The sequence below is a fragment of the Echiichthys vipera genome (assembly GCF_963691815.1).
Source record: "Echiichthys vipera genome assembly, chromosome: 1".
Taxonomy (NCBI): domain Eukaryota; kingdom Metazoa; phylum Chordata; class Actinopteri; order Perciformes; family Trachinidae; genus Echiichthys; species Echiichthys vipera.
In genome coordinates, this window is record NC_139826.1 from 32,193,042 (window position 1) to 32,209,535 (window position 16,494).

Below are 16,494 nucleotides of genomic sequence, written 5' to 3' on the forward strand. Positions count from 1 at the left end.
AAAGGCAGTTTAGTTGTGGGTTTTTGGTGGGGCTGCAGTCTCAAACAGCTGGTTGTAAGAAGACTGACATATAACCTTGCTACCGTGCAGCTTGGATCAGGGGGCTTTGGAGCCACACCACCCTCTTTAGATGGATGGGTTAACAGCAGCTCTTTGCCCAGTAGTGTCCTGCGAGGGTCAGTGCCAAGACCACTTCAAATGTGCAAACTATAATCCCCCTCTGACATTATTATTTTCAGATGGTAGCAATCAGGGGGCATGGTGGGGGGTGGCAATGTAAGCAAGGTCTTTTTGGCTGGCCTTGTTTCATGCTGGCAGTGATGATAGACACTAAAGCCATTACTCATGGTGCAGGCATGTCCAGAATGTATTCTTAGCCCCTGTCTTCCTATCAGTCACTACAGAAAGGTTGGAGGGTCAAAAAATAAAGAGGTAACCAGTCTACAGGGCTGTCTGCACCGCTGCTGTTTACCAGGGAGGGGGTGATATTTTAAACCTGGGAGAGCTCACATATTTACCCCAATGAGCCTGACTGACTTGCCATTTGGTGCGGAGAAGACGCTGGAGACCACTCATAGAGGAGAGAAGAGGCAAAGAGAGAAGCTCTTTAGTTACCAGTTTTTAAGGAAGTAGCGTGCAACTTTTACAGATAGAAAGAAGAAGAGGAAGATTGATAAAACAAAAGAAGACTGACTTAGACGGAAGGTTTGAGGGTAAAGGAGAGAATAGAGGGGGAGGCACTTGGGGGAGGCGAGAGGTAGCCAGGCTGAGCTGACTTTTCCCCCAGAGGAGGAGTTGCAGTTGCCGGCCAGGGCAGGTCCCAGGGCTGGCAGGGCTGGCCCTACTGCTTCTCCACCTCCATTCCTTCCTCCTCTTACTCCTCCTTCTCCTCCCTTTAACTATCCACCAAACTGCTGTGCAGTGATGAACTTACAGGCAGAGCCCTTGAGCAACACAGGAATGCTTAGAAAATCCTGCCAAATAAACTTATTTGCCTCAAGTGGTTGAACCTTTTTACAAGAGGACCTCCACTGCAGTATATACTGTCACCCTTCTGTCTTCTCATCTGTTTTTGTTGCACTCACTGGTTGAGTGCACTGAGAGACTGAGGGGATTTTTTTATACACTTTTTTTCTCCATTTTTGCTTTTGTAAACCGGAACCGTGGCGACCTTTTCAGTAGCACGGTGCAAGGACCAGCTCCACTCACCCAAGATGAGCCGCTGGCTGAAATGCACCTCCATGCACTTTGTAGGTATCCATTGGTGGTAATATCAGTTTGTCACCATGATCTATTTTTATGTTTACTGTTTGTTCTGTTCTTATGATTTTGTCTACAAATTAAATTGCCTGGACGTTTAAGAATGCAGTGGAGAAAGTCTTTTTGAGGCAAATTGAGACATTTATCATGGGTAGATCAGTGTAGTGATTCATTTTTTTGCTTCACAACTACAGTATATTGTACATGTTTTTCATGTAAAAGTGATGTATGTATGTATGGTTAGATTATTTTCTTACTGTTTAATTTGCTGCTTTTCTGCTGTGTACATACAAAGAACCTGTGTTTGAACTCATTTACGGTTCTAATGTGGTTCCCTTTTGACCTCCAGTATTAAACACCCCACTTAAAGTGTGCTTCCCAGAAGCCTTAAAGTACTCTGTTCCCAAGCTTTGCAGCCATCACTCAAGGGGAGGGGGGTATCGAAACTGCAGCACAGCACATTCCTGGCACTGTCCGCATCAACTTAAGTCTATTATTGTAATACAAAAGGACAAATTACATTGCGAGTATGTCTGTTGTTGTTTTCTTTCAGAAACTCTTCATATGTCACTGTTGCATTTATTAGTCTGCTAAATAAAACTGAAAATGATTAGGTAATGCACTCTATTTTTAAACTAAGTGGCTATTTGGTCAAGTATTTGTTTGTACTGCAAACATCCTGCATGTCTGACCATTCACTGTCATGATTTTCAGAACACAGACTGGAACAAGTATGATGATCGGCTGATGAAGGCCGTCGAACGGAGCGAGGTGGACAAGGTGGCTGCTGTTCTCAGCAAGAAGGGCATCATCCCCACCAAGCTCGACGTGGAAGGACGCTCAGCGTGAGTAAACACGGGTACTCAAACACACATCTACAGCATATACAGACACACGCACATCCCATGTTCAGTAGGTCGACATATTTATTTTTCTCTTGATTGTTACTGGCTACCATGCCTTTTTTAGTATTTCCAAATCTAAAAATGCTGAGCATCACAAATTCCAAACATTGTTGTGGTCACCGCACCACACATTCCCGACCCTGTTTCCCAGATAAAGCATTTATAGATGGGAATTTCTGAACAATTAGGCCAAGCTCTTACTCAAAAATAGTTTAATCTGCCTCCAAGTCTCCCTGTATGACCTTAAAATAAAAAACAAAAAAACAATTCTGCGCCCTCCAAAATTCCCTGTTGGCTATGGTGACCCTATCGCTCATTTCGGCCTTAAATCTTCACCCAGATTCCCTGTATCTGAAAGGCATTGCACTTGCATATGTGTTCAATTTTATATCCTGAAATATCTCTTTTGTGTGTCCATCTGACAAGAGGTCAGTGTGGGAGTTGATATAAAGAATGTTTGTGGCCACTGAAGACTTGACCGCGTTGCCTGGAGGCTGTTTATGTAGTCCCTACAGGAAATGACTCCCTTTTTGAAGGGATAGTTTGACTTTTTTGAAGTGGGGTTGTATGAGGTATTTCATAGTCAGTGTGTTACCTACAGCAGATGACCGTTAGCACGCCGACAGGAGGACTGCTATTGATGTTTTTTAGTCACCTTTAAAAAGGCCCACCTTATTTTGTATATATTTTGAATATTTTCACCGCTATACCTTGCTGTCAGATAGCATTTTCGTTTGGCACATTTTCTTAACGTATTCCTACGCATAAGTATTGCTGCACACTGTATTTGGGCCACAGACCAGCTGTTTGAATCAGACTGTCTGCTTATGGAATAAACAAATACAAGAAAATAAAAATTTGCGATTATAACAGCGACGGCAAGAGGATCTTTCTATTAGCTTGTGTATACAGAAGAAGAACTTTTGCAGAAGGAGACTTAACAGCTGAGAGACAGAGAGGGGAAACGTCTGTGTACAAATTGGAGGAGAGCGCTGTCTGACAGCAAGGTAAAGAGGTGAAAATATTCTAAATATAGTGTACATTTCAAATGAAATGTATGTTTGTATGGCCCTTTTATTAGGTGGCTAAAATGTGTTTATAATGTTGCCTCCATTCACAGCAGTACATTGCTTAACTTACCTGTCGGGACTCCTGCCTGCTTCACCAGACTGGTGGCGTGCTAGACGTCATCTACTGCAGGTAACACGCTAACTATGGATAAGCACCTCATATAACCCCACTTGAAACTGGCTGTACTATCCCTTTAAATTCTAATCAGATGCACTGGTGCTTGCAACACTAATACATTTAGGCCCAGCTGCAGGCTATAATCAGGATCATTGGACATCTCGATGGGCCATGTTTTGTATGGGAGGATTTTTCATTGGGAACTTAGGTTGGGTTTGCTTTGCAAACAGCTAGATTTATACTCTTCACAAGTATGAGTATTTCTACTGAAATACTCTTTTCAGTAGAAGAACAGAAAGTTGGGATAGGAAGAAGTGGAAGGTGTAGCATGAAAAGTAGGTCAACTCAACTGAAACATGTACAAGGAATTCTCTGACGTTGCATCTTGTTCACCCGAGACCACAGATATTTCAGGTATCTCATACAGACCTTTGTTTTGGTCATTTTAATGATCATAAATGGCATAATGGAAAACATGCATTGAGCTGTTTAAACAAGCAGGTACTTTTTTTTATGGCTAAATGTAACCAGATTCCAACACCAGCATTTTGGGAGGCCTGACGCCCTCAGTTTAATCCTAGATATATGAAGAAGTCTCTGGTCTCTGGCTTGTGCTTCAGGTTTATTTTGATAAGGCTTTGTTAAAGAATAAAACTGTGGAGCCATAGATCCTAGAAGCAAAGGTGCAGAGTATTTTCAGCAGTGTGTGTAATTCTCTCGTGGCACCATTTCACAGACCAATAATTGTATGCACGCATGTGTGTAAATAAATAGAATTATACACACAACTTGATAAATTTGTGGTCTCATAATAAGGTGCTAGAATTTGTCAGAACTAAATCCAGTGACTGTGGAGGTTGTTGTATACAAATACAGCCACACTCATCATTTAGTGTTCCCTTGCAGGGCGGAGAGACCACAACTAGTTAACTATAAAATCCACACATCGAACATTTATGGAAAGAGGTCACACTTTTGCCAAGTCTACCCGAAACAAAAGTGAACCACAATCGCAACTCAGCAAGTCTGCTTATAGTTCAGTGGGCCACACACAGACCAACACATGTCTATGGCTTTCTGGCCTCAGTAAAAGCCAACGAAGGAATGTTGAATGGCGATGCCTTGTAATCATCGACCTCTGCGGGGAAACTAATTACAATCTGTTAGCCCCGATATATAATTTGGTGGATTAGTCTCACCGTGTTCAGCTAATGAATTCAGCTCTAACCTCTCTATCGCAGCTTCCAGCTGAGTAAACTGTTTACATCTCTGCCATGGCATTAGCTGGATCCCAGTGAGGTAAGCCCCCCCGTCACACCTGCTCATTCTGTGCAGTGGTGATGGCTAGCTGACGAGGGCTTAGCAGCAAAACAAGCCCACATGACAGCACAGCACTTTAGACAGTCACTTGCATGGCCCTGTAGCATGAAAGTGGCCCTGAATAAAGATACTGCTGTGTGCCCATTGTTTCCCAGTGGTAATTAATTTTGTGCTCAAGTATCTTAAGAATAACAAAAGCAAGCTGTGAGTTTCACAATGGGATCTGTGTGATGTTGAGCCTGATTTGTAAATTTGTTAATTATATAATTTAATTTGAAGGGGTATTTTGACTTTTTTGGACTAGGACTTTATGAGGTACTTATCCATAGTCAGTGTGTTACCTAAAGTAGAAGATGGTCAGTTCGCTGACCGTTTGGAGAAGCATACAGGAGTACGGACGTGTACACTATATTTAGAATATTTTCACGCCTTTACCATGCAGACAAAAAGCCCTTTCTTTTGGCATTACATTCTCATAACATATTCCTACAAACTGTAGTGTGCTGCAGACCAGCTGTTAGAGTCTGACTTTTTGCAGGCTATGGAATACACAAAAATAAGACAAAAATAATAATGATTTTAAGAGCGACCATTAAATTCTGGTTTGTTTTCCATCAACTCTTGAGAAACATATGCTAAAGCTTGCTAATTGTTGAGCTTTCTTCACAAGTAAGTTGCCGTTCTTCTTCTGGTGCTGACGCAGCATTCATGGGTTAATCGAAGCTTATTTTGTGAAAACAGTACTGCAGAGATTGGTGATAAGTCAGTATGGTTCATCTTCAGTGACCACTTTAATAATGCATGTAGTCCTTGTTTTAGTGTTAATTAAAAATAATAATACAGCTTTAAAAGTTATAGTCTGGCAACCAAGTCTTGCAGACTTCTTAAAACAGTTTGCAGCAATGATTGAACAAGTGTGGCCGAACTAATCTAGTAGTATTCGAAGCAGCATCAGCCACAGAATATGAACTGTATTGATTTTAGAGACACACATTATCATACACTGAATATGGTTCAGCTACAAGCATATACTCTCTGGTTTACTTCCCTGTCCACTCTCTAAATATAGCAACCATATCTTCTCGACCTGAAAACCACCCAAGGAGCTGGTGTGAAGATGAAATGGCATGTACTTTCTTAAAGCCATACCCATTTATCTCCCAAAGTTTATCTCCAACCATTTTACTGAGGTCTCCAGCTCCATGAGCAGTATAGTAATTATCTCCACAGTTCAAAACAGTCATTTCTTTGTATTTGGTCAACATGTAACTGTTATGTTGGTTAGCAGTCTAAGATATGTCGACCACAGTTAATAATTGGACTATATTCGTGGTTTTAACTCCTCAAATCAAATCAGTCTTTGTTTGATTTCTTGCCTATAGTCATAACATAGTTCCAAATACACGACTTAGTGTAAAACACCTTGGTATCTGTTAGTGCCACTCACTGCCACATGACTCGTCATTCTCCTTACCCCCCTTCAAGTTTGAAATTATTTTTGACTCTGCTCAGAGACATTCTTCCAGTTACCTTCTGGAAAAGGCTGCAGCCCATGAACTTGGGGAGTCACATCACTTTTACCCCTCCAACTTGGATAGCTCTGGTCTGCTTCTTGTCTGCTGTTTGCCCCGCGAGGTCAGGACCCTCCACTGCTCCCCAAAGAACCAGCAACTCTCGGCCATCAACACTGCTTTTAATACCCGCGGCAGTGTTGAGGTGACAGCCTAGCTGTCTCCTTGGCAGATACCTCAGGGTTAGTGTATAAACGGGTTCATGTGACTTGATGGGTGACAGACTGAGATTGGTTTACACACAAATGCTGCAGACCTTCATGGCTGGCGGCGGCAGTGCTGCTATGGGTTGAATCAAAGGGAAACAGGAATGTTTCCAGCCCAAAGTGATTATTACAGATATGTTGGCAAACACGTGCAACGGGAAACTGCTTAATTGGGCAGGCAATTAATAAAGAGTATGCAAACTTTGTGGCAATTAAACATGAATAAATATTTGACAATTGCATTTCAAGGTTAAATTAATAGCTGTTCTGAGGCTTTAAACAAAATCATATTATTCACACTAGGAAGTGGAGTTTGACCCTATTTGAGATATTGAAATGTCTTTTTCTTTATCCATGTTGGCTTAAAAGTTTTATTTCAATATCTCAACTGCTTTTTCCGAGAATCCTTTTTAAATGTCATGAATAAAATATATTTAAGTCAGTAACGTATCTAACAACCCATATTGTTTGTTACCACGCAGGCCTTTTCGTTATATCAAATCTTGAAAAAAATATAGTGGGCATAGAGGCAATGTGTATTGTCATTTGGTAATAGTAACATTATTCAAACACTTTAAATCTGAGCAATATCAACATAATAAACCGTCAACGTTAAAGGGCCAGGGGATGGTGCCTGCACAGACAAAAAAGAACGAGGGATACAGAAAACAAAGAATGGCAACCTTGTTCAACCTTTACATTCAAGTAGTTATGTTTTTTTAATTATCATTTGACAGTGCTCACATATACAACAGTGAAGCTGATACAGTAAGAAAACTCTGTTTGTGTAGCTCTTGGTTGCCTTGGAGTCATACAGACTCTGAGGTTTCTTGTTATTCAAGAATGCTGACCCTGCTGGTAGAAAGGAGCCAGGCGTCAGTTTGCAGTCCCTCTCTTGTCCTTAAGTTTCACCTTCACCCCCCTTCTCTTTATACCCTATCACCTTTTCACTTGCCCCTCTCTACTCAGTGCTGTCTCTCTGACTCTTTGCCATCTCCCTAAATCCCCTGTCTTAATTTTTTTGCTTCTCTCTTCTTGTTTCAAAGGTTTCATTTGGCTGCAACGCGAGGACACCTCGACTGTCTCAATCTCATCCTGGGACACAATGTTGATGTCACTGCGACTGATGCCACTGGTGAGTTCAGGTTGGATGTAAGCACAACCCTGCAGCTGTATATGTGTTTCTTATAGTCTTTCGACCACCATTAAATCATTGAGGGTAGAACAGTTGCAGTAGTGTCCGTGCAGTACGGGATCTTAGTTACATCTGCTGCGGGCACACATGATGCCTCATTATAGTCAATGCCGGCAAATTGCATAGCGATCATTCTAATAAAAATATTTTCCATTAACAAGTCATTCGTTATGTGTGAACTTTTTACGTCTACTAGCCTCCTCTTCCAAACAATGCGATCAGTCTATATCAGTTCCATCCCTGCATGCTCTGAAAGTGTACATGTGTGAGAGGCTGTCCTGCAGAGTAGAGAGTGGACTGAATCGTCTTCAGTGTGACAAATATTAGCAAAAGAATTGAGGACAAACACATTAAGTATTACATTAATTGCACAGATGGGACATCGTCAGCACACAAGCTACTTTTGCAAACACCGTTGGCAGCAACTTAACAAATGCATAGTAAGCACTAAAACGTCCACTAAGTTTTCCAATAATGCCACACAGATGTTTATGGGCTTAGTGAATGAATGAATGATCTTAATTTACATGAAATCATCATTAATATGCATTGCAAATGCACGGTAAAACAGGCAGTGTAGTCAAAGCAACAGGCTGTGCCTCCGACTCACGCTGTAATTTTACAAAATTTAAATTATAATGTAATGGAACTTCCAGAAGTAATATGAGTGCATTTATGTTTCTATTAAAACAATTATGGCATGTCTTGATAAACCTTACAGTCAAGGTGTCAATAAATAAATGAAAAAAGCCTAAAGTAAGGAATCCTAGCAGGAATAGGTGTGGTTTTAAATATTTAAAGCTATTTGCAGACTGCGAGCTTAACGCACAAGAAGCCTAATTCAGTACATGTTTACAGTCGGGGAGGAAGACTAGATAAATTACGCAATAATTAAGATCAGAGTGTATGGAATAGTGGCATAAGACACTAAATGTGGGCAAATCTTTTCCGTACCCCCTCCCGCAAAATGGTTTAGACGTCACTGTTCAGTATAACACAATACAGTTTGGAACACCACAAACATTCGATCGGGACTTAGTAAACAACAAGAGACTCATCATGTCATTTAGACGTAGACCATCCAGGTTTGTCTCTTTGCTTTTGCCATGATTAATGATAAACAACACCATGCACCAGGTTCTTGGGGTGTGACGTCACTTCATCACATAATAAATGAAGGCACCCGTGCCAGCCCACGTTTACGGTTTGTAGAAGGTACATGAGGATGTGTTAAGCAGGAAATTGGTCTTATTAGTGGTCCATGTGCTACTCAGCTTTAAAGACTTTGACATTTTCGGGTATAGGAAAAAAGTCCTCCTCAAACAAACAAAAAAATCACAAGTCAGCTTTAAGTTTTGTTGTTATAAATTGGAATGTAAAATTAGGCTGAATAATAAGCTAGAAATCATGGACTGATCTGATCCGATCCCTTCTTTTAGAAAAAACTTTGACTACAGGTACAGGCAGTGAGGCAAAGATAGAAGCAACAGAATCCTAGTCCTCCTGTTGCAATGACAAAGGCGCTTTCTGTCTGAATAGACTTTTGAATGTGTTTAAATCTCAGCCATTACAGCGTACAAATGTTGAAGGTTGTGTGAAAAATCTAAATATGAAAATAAAGAGACAATATCAACAGTAGAATACTTATTCCACCCTTTCAGATAAGATAGTGGAAATAAACGCACCACAGAGAACACTATTGGATACATTTCCAATCTGGTGACGGAAATGTGCCTTTTTGCTGCACTAATCAAGTTGGTCGGGCACTACTGAGAAAAATGATTGTCACGCTGCCGGGACATGTGAGGTTGAAAATTGGTAGAATAAATGCACAAACGCATGAAAAGAAATTGGATTGTTGTAAAATCAGATACATGTTCTGCATAGTGTAATGTATTGTTCATAATTCATGTCAAGCTTTGACTCACTAATTGCCTCCTAATTGACTCATTAGGATCAAAACTCAGGGTTTCTGGTTTACCAGCTGAGACAAGCTCAAAGTAATGCACTGCACTATTTTCAAAACTGTAGAATAACCTTGCCCATGCCTTTAATTAAATGAAAGACACGTGTCAGCAGCACAGTGTTTCCATTACAGCTTTGTGAGAGACTTTACTGCGTTTCGCTGTCAGTTACAGTCGCGTTTCTCTCCTCTTTTCCCTCCTCCCCCTGGAGCTTGCGCGCCGCAGGTGCAATTCAGCCGGCCGCTAACTTGTTCTGCTTGCTGATTTGTTAAACAGTGTTTTAAAAAGCATGCATGCATTCACTGTGGTGTTCTGAGCAATCTGTATGGTAAAACTCTAGCAGCCTGTTTAATTAAGCGATTTAATGGAGATAAACACAGTTTGCGGTCATGCGTAATGCAGGGCTGGCTGGCTCCTCCTCAATTCGTGCTGCTTACACGTCCACTGCTCAAAACACAGGTTTCAGGACAGCCCTGACATACAGTAAACTTTCAGTTTTTTAGCAGCAGCAGAAGAATAAACACAGTAGCTTATTCTCACCGCTTGTCGCAGAATATTTTAGTTTAATGGCACTGTGATGATGAAGTGACGCAATACTTAAAATATAGTTCTTTTTGTATGTACAGTTCCCCACAGTGTGATTATGGACCTACATTTACCATCTTATAGGGTTGCTAAGTGATATTTTTTGTGTCTAAAAATACATACGGTTGACAACCTGCAATTGTGAATGTACATCATTTTCTAATTGCTGCATTTACCACCTTCAGGTAAAAATGCTCTTCATCTGGCTTCAAGAAATGGACATTCTTTGTGTGTGCAGAAACTCTTGCAGGTAAAATGCAGTTGTTCTCTGTCTTGTGTATCTACCCGCTCTCCTGTATGCATGCTCCACAGTCATTGGCCAGTCAGAGCAGTCTCCCCTCTCAGCTTCTTTTAAATAATTATTCCCAAACAGCTCTGGTAGCTGAGCCAACTCCGTATCGGTCAACAGTAGGCCCTGTTGAGTCACCGTTCCCCACTGGGGGATTTATGTGTTTACAATCAGGGGGCTATCTCTGCAATATTGTGCTCTCATGGCGTTGTAGCCCTTCCCCTTTCCCCCACCCCCAGTGAGCTTACGGAGGTCGCGGCTGTTGGCAGGGGGTTGTCAGTGGTGTTGACAAGCCTACCCTCCTGCAAACTGTCCATTCTTGGTGCCGTCATCACACCAGACATAGCAGCTGGACACCTATCTCCCTCCGTCATAGGATATCCCCCCTCCATGCTTCACTGTCAGCTCCCGTTGCCACTCTCCCCCCTCCCTTCTTCACTTCGTCATTTGAGCGTGCTGCTAATTTTTGGCCCTTGTTGCTAGAGAGAGTTGGGGTTTTTATAGTGGGGGCCAGAGCTCACTGGCAATCTTACCCAGCAACACCAGGCCCCTGTTAGCATTGAGTCCTCAAGGCTTTCATAGCAGGCCCTCATCACCACAGTGGTACACTCCAACCAGCTGTCTGACTGGGTAGAGATGTCACAAGCATATCAGCACAGCGCCACTTAGCCTAATATGACCTGCCTGCTGTTGCCTCTCAGCTCCCACTGCCAACCAGTGGAAATCAATTATTTTATTCCACAACTACGACATCGCACGCAATTAAACCATTATTTAAAAGAAGCACTTACACACAGGGGTAGATTTGAGCTGACCGGTGATATTTCTTCGGATGGAGTAACTGTCAAAATGTAAACAAACTGCTCCCCGTCACAAACTTCATTGAGTAATTCATTCAGCTTCCTTTTTTAGTTTTTCTAGCTTTGAACAACTGAAAATCCAGACTAGCGCCAAATACCCATTTTCCGTGACAAAAAGGTCATATTTGATCCATTGAGTTGGCTAAATAAGCCATAATGAAGAGGAAGCTGGTATTAGTAAGGACGCAACATCATTGTATCGAGTAACTTCATTTTGAAGTTTAGAGTTTCTTCTCGTCAGACAAATTAATTATATGGTAAGGATGTCCTCTTAGCTGACAGTTTCGGCTGTACTCCAGCCTTCCTCAGAGCTGCTGTTTTCTTCCGGGTATGACATGTTTTATGAAAACAGCTGACCGGGCCGGGAAATTTCAAAATAAAGTTCCCTGACCCGGTTGTGTCCGTTCCTCGCCCTGGTGCTGCTGGCACAGAATAGTGTCAGCTAAGAAAAGGTGAGAGGATATCCTTACCATATGATTAATTAGTCTGACTAGAAGAAACTCTAAACTTCAAAATGGATAAAGAAGACATTAGGAATACAATCGATCGAGTAACTTCATTATTTACTATTTATTGATTGGCACTGCGATAGTGTACTCTACACCCACTGTATCATTAATTATTATAATGAATTATATGACTCAGGGATCCAGAGATGTTTCAGCACCTTCATTTGATTCTGTTCTGGTTCTGTTTTACAGCACAACACTCCAGTTGGAAATGTGGACCTACAAGGAAGAACAGCTCTACACGATGCTGGTAACACTCTACTCTACTCTAGTACTGACTTGACTTTAATCTACCCCAGTCCTAACTCTAATCTACTCTACTAATTCTACTTCACCTTCGTAATGACTTTACTTTATTCTACTTAACCTTAGTAAGTGCTCTACTTCATTCTACTTTACCTTAATAAGTGCTCTACTTTACTCTATTTTCCTGAGTAATAACTCTTCTTTATTTTATTCTACCTTCCTGAATAACAACCATACTTTATTTGTGGACAAAATTGCAGGAACTTCTTCTCTTTTTTTTCTCTGCAGTCATGGCCGGCTGTTCCTCCAGCGTGAAACTTCTCTGTGACAGCGGGGCTTCTGTCAATGCCAGTGATTTTGTGAGAATTGATTTTTTTTTTTTGGCACATTTCTAGTGCATAGTGCATTGACATGGTCTATTCTGACATATTTGTTCTACTTCAATAACTGTTCAGTTATTGTAGAAAATGACTTGTCAATGGGCTGTCATTCATTTCATGTCAGGTCAGTTTGAGCAGCACAAAAAGGTATTCACTGAATCTAAATTTAATCCACTTCAGTGAGCACTCTTTTGCTTTGAGGTGAGATACAAATTGACTCTTTGGATTGGACTGTATTGTCTCTTAACTGGGATTTTTATGGATGAGTGTGTGTGATCATTTAACCATGTAACCATGTAACCATGTAACCATGTAACCATGTAACCATGTAATCATGTGTGTATGTCTTTTCTTTTTTTCCAGGATGGCAAGACACCTCTGGTTCTGGCAACCCAGATGTGTCATCCACGTATCTGTCAGCTGCTGCTGGAGCGAGGGGCAGACATCACCACCCGGGACAAACAAAACAAGTAAGAGACATCACTCCTCGTGGTGTTTGCCTTTGGTAGGTTTGGCAGTAGGGCTGGGCATTGTTGAATTTGATAGCGATACACAACAAGTTATTTTTTAAATACTTTGTGTGAACAAATTTCCTTGCAGTGACATTCTTTCTGACATTGACATCAAGTCACAGAAAATACTGTAAATCTGTGCTAGCTATTAACATATTTTGCAGAAAATTAAAATGGATTATTTCTGAAAGGGCATTTTTCTTTTACTTACTGTGCAAAAAGGACTATAGACACAATGCACAGGTCAGACAAGTGATAAATACCAGTAAAAGTAGAAAATGAAGGAAAACAAAATAACTTTGGAAAAGGGAGACAGTAGTAAACTGCTTCAGTACATTTATACAATACATTTGCCTGGATTGGTCCCGGAAACATTTTTTTTCTGTATATGTTCACAAAATCCACACATTGCAGTGATGTCACAATTTTATACTATTTTCAGTTTAATATGACTTTTAACCTCATAACGGTGTAATACAAGTTTAACTTGACTTGTTTATTGTGGTTTCTCAGCAGCATCTGTTGAAGCAAAAACAGTCCTTTACTATTAAATCATAGAAAACAACTAGATGTTGTGACAACAACAGGACATTTCAACTCACCCTGAATTATTCATCATCACAGTGAATTTTTGTTCTTTCCACACAATTGTTTCATAGCTAGTTTGTGCATGTTATCCGCTCATAAACTGTCTTTGCTGACCCCCTCAGGACTGCACTAATTCTGGGCTGCGAGTACGGCTGTAAGGATGCAGTGGAGGTGTTGTTGAAGACCGGCACTGATATAAAGGCAGTTGACAGCTTGGGTCACGATGCATTTCACTACGCTCGCCTCAGCAAGAACCTGGAGCTGGTTGCGATGGTTAAAAGTTACCTCGACAAAGCCACCAGAGGTCAGACTGAACATAAAATAAAGAATAATCCTGTAGCAGCAATGAATAGATCAACAAAGGAGGGATAGCTTCTGAAATATTAACCTCTGTCTGACATGTGACAGTAGGAGGTGGTTCTGTTGACTGCCAAGTGATGAAGAGAACTTTGAAAAAAAAAAACAGTTTTAGAAAGATCTTGCTTGAATTTTAGTCTTAAGAAGCTCTCTCTCCTTTAACATGTTTTCTAGGCAAACTGCTCTGTAAACATATCTGTTTTTGTCAAGTCTTGATCAATTATGGGAGGAAAAGTAGTCTGAACGTTCTGTTTTCTCGTTTTGTTCCAGATAAAGAAGCTGCAAAGATAGAACAGTGGAAGCGACAGGTAATCCTGCAGCATTCAGTTAACTGGCTCACACCATCCATTAAACCTCACCTATAGTGAGCAGCAGCTGTTACTCTCCACGCTACTATACATATCTCCTGTGTTCATGTAGCATGTTGGGAATAGCAATGAAATGACATTTGGTGCCAAGATGAAAAAGGTCAAGAATCCTTCCTGTCCATTATTCAAATGTTCAAACACTTTGAAGCCTCAAGATTTGTTCCAGTTGTTACACGTTTCAAATCATTTTCTTTGGTGCAGCCTTTTGAACCTTTGAAATACTCACTGATGTAGATGACTGCCATCTAGTGTTTATAAGTAAGATTACGCTTTCATAGCCTATGGTTATGTTATATCCTCAAAACATGGTTGTAAAACAGATCCTGTCTCATCCTCAGCATTCTGTGGAGAGATCAGAGGCAGCTGAGGTAAACAGAAGGGATCAGATCATACATGTAAGTGCTGTTTAACTTCAGCCCCCCTGCTCCACACAAACACAAGCAACTTTTGTGACATTTGAAGAGTGTGTGCTTGAATTCACTACATTAAAAGTAAAAATCAATCAAGATATCCTTATCCACAATGCACTGATTAATTATCAGGTTTTTTTTTTTTTTTTTAGCATTCAGTAATTGTATTTTGTTTGGTTTGAGTTTGTGAGTTTGTGAGTTTGTGCGTGTTTCAGGACTTGGAGAGGCAGAACGAGACTCTGCAGGAAAATCTCAGGAAGTACCACCAGGATCAGAGAGCCCTGTTAGATAAGGTCAACGTGCTACAGCAACAGCTCGCACAGGTAAACAGCACAGCAACACAGTAAGAACTACTTAGCTAGAAAATCCTGTATAAATAGTAAAACTCCCAGCATGCTCGTCCTGTACTAGTGGCTTTTTTTCTCTCTGTGGGCTGGTAAATCTGAGGGTTTGTGTGACTAATATAAGCAAATATGATAATAAAAGCTGAGTTGAGTCATGCTCTCCTGGCTTAATGTAATTATCTTAAAATCAGGGAATGTGTAATACGTTTCTAATCATAGATGTTTATTTCAGAGGAGGCAGAGCAGCTTTTAATACTGATTGGTGATGTAAAATATTAATAACTTACCTTGAAATGCCAACATACTCAATGGGGGAATTGTTGGGTCTGTCAATCATAAATAAGTCATAGAGTGTGGTCTATACCGACTCTGTAAAGTTTTCTGAGATGACCTTTGTTATGATCTGGCACTATAAATAAAATGTAATTGAATTGAATTGAAATGCTACATTCAGTAAGCATAATATATTTCTCCTTTTTAGCTGCCAGAATAAAATCTAACAAGGAAATTCATTTAAAGGTATTTTAGTTGTTATTTATTCCTTAATTGATGTTTGTTTTCCATCTTCAGGAAAAGATCACTATGGAAGACACTCAAAAAGAGGTATGTAACCGAAATATTGATTGCACAATGTGGGCCTCAGTTACAATTTCAGTCTCAATCTCAGTTGTTTACTTGGTTGCTTTTGTTTCTAATAATCTTACACTTGGTGCATTATATTGTATTATATGCAACATGTCATTATTATACAGCATAAACGACTGGTGAACTTTACATGTTTAAGGGAAAAGGAAGGTAGCACGGTACGAAAAAAAAAAAAAAAAAAAAAATATATATATATATATATATATATATATATATATATATATATATATATATGCATAATGAATTATAGAGAAATGTATCTGTTTGTTATTACATTCAGATAAACCAGAAACCAGAAGAGATTTGCAAACTAGGTGCATTTTGAATAATGTCCTTTCCTTCCTAAGTAGCATGGAGGATGTGATCAGGGCCCTCCTGACTCCCATGCTTATATTAAATTAAATGCCACTTGATTGTGGCTTAATGGCACTTGTTAACATCCTGCCAGGTTGACACGTCCAGGATTGATTATCGGGTGCTGTAGCAATTCAGAATTTTGCAATTTCTGACTATTTGCAACTAAATCTTGGTTCCAGTGTTTGAAAGTAGGGCAAGAAAAACCAACAATAGTTGCAGCACTTTGGAGGGCAGATTAGCTTCACTCATCTTCACAAAGGTCCTTTAAAACTGTTTTTTTACTTGCAGTAGTGACAAAACACACACCGTAGAGCTCTAAAACACATTACGTTGACATCAATTGTACATTTTTCTTAAAGACCAAAACAGTTCACTCTATGTAGTAGATGAATATATTATCTGAGCATTCCTCAGGGATGTAAAACTATTCATCTA

At 40.3% G+C, this 16,494-nt stretch overlaps 1 protein-coding gene across 2 annotated transcripts in view; it reads left to right on the forward strand.

The window, feature by feature from the left end:
* uacab (uveal autoantigen with coiled-coil domains and ankyrin repeats b) overlaps positions 1-16,494 on the forward strand; it is a 43,027-nt gene that overhangs the window by 16,342 nt on the left and 10,191 nt on the right. The window contains exons 1-12 of one of the 2 annotated variants that reach the window (XM_083913214.1): positions 556-1,250; positions 1,975-2,105; positions 7,497-7,585; positions 10,380-10,444; positions 12,045-12,102; positions 12,387-12,457; positions 12,842-12,948; positions 13,701-13,882; positions 14,206-14,243; positions 14,642-14,698; positions 14,929-15,036; positions 15,628-15,660. In XM_083913214.1, coding sequence (XP_083769340.1) covers positions 1,215-1,250; positions 1,975-2,105; positions 7,497-7,585; positions 10,380-10,444; positions 12,045-12,102; positions 12,387-12,457; positions 12,842-12,948; positions 13,701-13,882; positions 14,206-14,243; positions 14,642-14,698; positions 14,929-15,036; positions 15,628-15,660 — 975 coding nt within the window. In that variant the 5' untranslated portion in view covers positions 556-1,214. Of the gene's footprint in view, positions 1-555; positions 1,251-1,974; positions 2,106-7,496; positions 7,586-10,379; positions 10,445-12,044; positions 12,103-12,386; positions 12,458-12,841; positions 12,949-13,700; positions 13,883-14,205; positions 14,244-14,641; positions 14,699-14,928; positions 15,037-15,627; positions 15,661-16,494 lie in introns of those variants that run through there. The other variant, XM_083913213.1, reaches the window with a different exon arrangement.